Source organism: Rhinopithecus bieti, unplaced genomic scaffold (assembly GCF_001698545.2).
Source record: "Rhinopithecus bieti isolate Rb0 unplaced genomic scaffold, ASM169854v2 scaffold_1017, whole genome shotgun sequence".
NCBI lineage: Eukaryota > Metazoa > Chordata > Mammalia > Primates > Cercopithecidae > Rhinopithecus > Rhinopithecus bieti.
Window position 1 is genome coordinate 1,416,019 of NW_016803657.1, and position 2,842 is coordinate 1,418,860.

Here is a 2,842-nt window from a genome sequence, read left to right on the forward strand (position 1 = left end):
AGATCGAGTCTCGCTCTGTTGCCCAGGCTGGAGTGCAGTGGCGCAATATCGGCTCACTGCAAGCTCCGCCTCCCGAGTTCACGCCATTCTCCTGCCTCAGCCTCCAGAGTAGCTGGGACTACAGGCGCCCGCCACCACGCCCGTATAATTTTTTGTATTTTTAGTAGCGATGGGGTTTCACCGTGTTAGCCAGGATGGTCTCGATCTTCTGATGTCGTGATCCGCCCGCCTCGCCCTCCCGAAGTGCTGGGATTACAGGCGTGAGCCACCGCGCCCGGCCCCGCCTCCTGCTCCTCTAAATAGAAGAGGCGGGCCTCGAACTGAAGTTCCGGGACGCACGCCAGTCTCCGGTTGCGCCTGCAAGTCGGGCTCCCGTGGGGTCCTACCCGGCCCCCGGGAACAGGCGTAAAGCTCTTTCTTCGGTGCTCGCTCTCGTGAGCGCGCCCGGACGGCGCCTGCGCAGAGGGCGAGGAACCTGGTACCCCGGTGCGGTCCCGGCGCCTGCGCGCTGCGGACTTTGGGGCCTCCCGGCCCGAGGGAGAGGAGCAGGGAAGATGGCGGCTGTGGTGGAGAATGTAGTGAAGCTGTGAGTGGTGGTTTCTTTCTCTCCTAGGGCGGCAGGTTTTGTAAAGGGTCTGGGAGTAGGGAGCGGTGGGGGAAGGGACTAGGCGGAGAGAGGGACATCCCCGGGAAGGCCATGTTGCGACTCCTGGTGGGGAGGGCAATAGGAGACTCCGGAGAAGACGTTGCGCTTCTTTGGAAACTTGTGGAGGCCCTGATGGGGGCACACTGGAGCCCCGACGGGCGGCCTCTCTGCTGGGCTGTGTGGCCTCAGCGTTCCTCGGGGCTGACGGTTTCCAGAGCATGGCGCCCTGCCTGCACGCGAGACTCACCGTCCCGGTCCTCTCCCAAGACGCCTCAGTCCGGAGGAGCGGGGCCGAGGCCCGGGCGGCCCCACGGCTAGCCCGCCGCCCACCCCGCCCCGTCCCGTCCGCTGCAGCAACAGGCTCGGCGGCCCCTGTGGGGTGCACTGCGGGGCTGGCTGTTTCAGTTTCAAGCAGCCCCGTGATGTTTGGGAGGATCTTGGGTGGCAGGTACCTAAGACTACAAATATTCTTGGGAAGCATTTGTCGAGGAGCCGATCCAGAAGGGGAGTGGGCCTTGGCGCCTTCCAGTAGCAACCATCAAAAACCTGCAACTGGACCGAAGCCGTTCAGGACAGCTTAGTAGCCTAAAGGGGCATCTAAGTGGGCATTCTTCCTATTATGCGATACCGTTGTGCTGGTCAGATTTCAAGCAAAGTTAAAGTTAATAGCTGTTGGGGCCATGGACACTGGCCTATGAACTGCTTCCTGTGAGTTAAAGATGCTTTGGGACTGACTTGATTTATTCCTACAGGAGAATCAGAATGAGTTTTAGATTGGGTTAATACCCGGTGGGCGAATAGAGCTTCTTTTAATGGGTATGTTGGGCTTGGTGCAAGGGTGGGAAAATGGAGTGGTGTCTAACTGTCCAGTCAGGGTTTTTGGATTTTGACTGGGTGACGAGGTAAAGGTTCGGTAAGTGTTCTAAGGGACTCACAGCTTCTCATCTGTCTTTGTCGTGGCCTGAGCCCCTCTCTTCCTAAGGGGCTTTTTAAAGAGTAAGTTGCTTCTCCCTCCTGCCTGAAGCCTTTTCTTTGAGAATGCTTTCCCACTTCCATTAAGCTAAGTGCCTTTCCTCCTCTTGTGGTTTTTTTTTTCTTTTTTTTTTTTTAAGTTGCTTTCCGCTCTATCCTGCTGTCTCTTTCAGCCACCCCTCCTCCCAACACTATTGTCTTTCTCTCTGATCTGCCCACTCCAGTTTCCCCAGCTCTCTCTTCAGGCTGACATTTTTCTCAATTTAGAAATGACACTGTTGATCTACCATTTATCCAATTATCCTTCCTGACTCAGGTGTTCTTTCTTTGTTTCCCTGCGTCTTTGTTGACTTCTCTCATCCCATTGTAAGGGGATGTTTTACACAGGTTTCTCCAAAAATAAAAAGAAAGATTCTCATTGTACTGGAGGAGTATCAGACTTGCCTAGGTTTTGAGAGTTAAACGTAGTGAGGCTCTTCGTGTTGGAGGATTTTCCTCGAGGAAATAGGGTTGCCAGTGCTTTCAAGTTGTGTCATAAGTGAGGAGTTGCCCATTTAAACAGAGCATGACATCTTGTTTCTCTTTGAAAAACTGTAGAGACTGTGAGCATCACCAGCCACTAATTCCTGATGCCAGTAATGAGAAACCAACTCTCTCCTCCTCATTTCTAGCTGCACAGGGCCTCAGATCACGATTAATACGTACTCCCGCAGAATTATCCCTTTAAGAAGGGGCTTCCATTCTTCCAGTTCATTTGGAGATAATTTTCTGGCACTTCTCTTGAGTATAGTGTACGTAGTCTTCTGACAGCTGATGTTATACATTGAGTACGTTGAGGTCAGGACCACTAGCTCATCTTTTCTTTTTTTTTATTTTTTTAGACAGAGTTTCACTGTTGTCGGCCCGGGCTTGAATGCAGTGGCACGATCTTGGCTCACTGCAACCTCCGCTTCCTGGGTTCCAGCAGTTCTCCTGCCTCAGTCTCCTGGGTAGCTGAGATTACAGGTGCCCACCACCACACCTGGCTAATTTTTGTATTTTTAGTAGAGATGGGGTTTCATCACGTTGGCCAGGCTGGTCTTGAACTCCTGACCTCAGGTCATCCACCCGCCTCGGCCTCCTAAAGTGCTGGGATTACAGGCGTGAGCCACTGTGCCCTGCCACTCATCTTGTATGACTTGCATCTTGTCCTGGGAAAAGAATTTTTTTTTTTTTTTTTTTTTT

The 2,842-nt window shown here is 52.9% G+C and overlaps 1 protein-coding gene across 2 annotated transcripts in view; it reads left to right on the forward strand.

Moving 5' to 3' along the window:
- The first annotated feature begins 245 nt into the window (after positions 1–245).
- The window catches only part of DPF2 (double PHD fingers 2), a 20,322-nt gene continuing 17,725 nt past the window's right edge, over positions 246–2,842 (forward strand). Inside the window, exon 1 of one of the 2 annotated variants that reach the window (XM_017893770.1) lies at positions 246–586. In XM_017893770.1, the coding sequence (XP_017749259.1) occupies positions 555–586 (32 nt within the window). In that variant the 5' untranslated portion in view covers positions 246–554. The remainder of the gene's footprint in view (positions 587–2,842) is intronic. The other variant, XM_017893775.1, reaches the window with a different exon arrangement.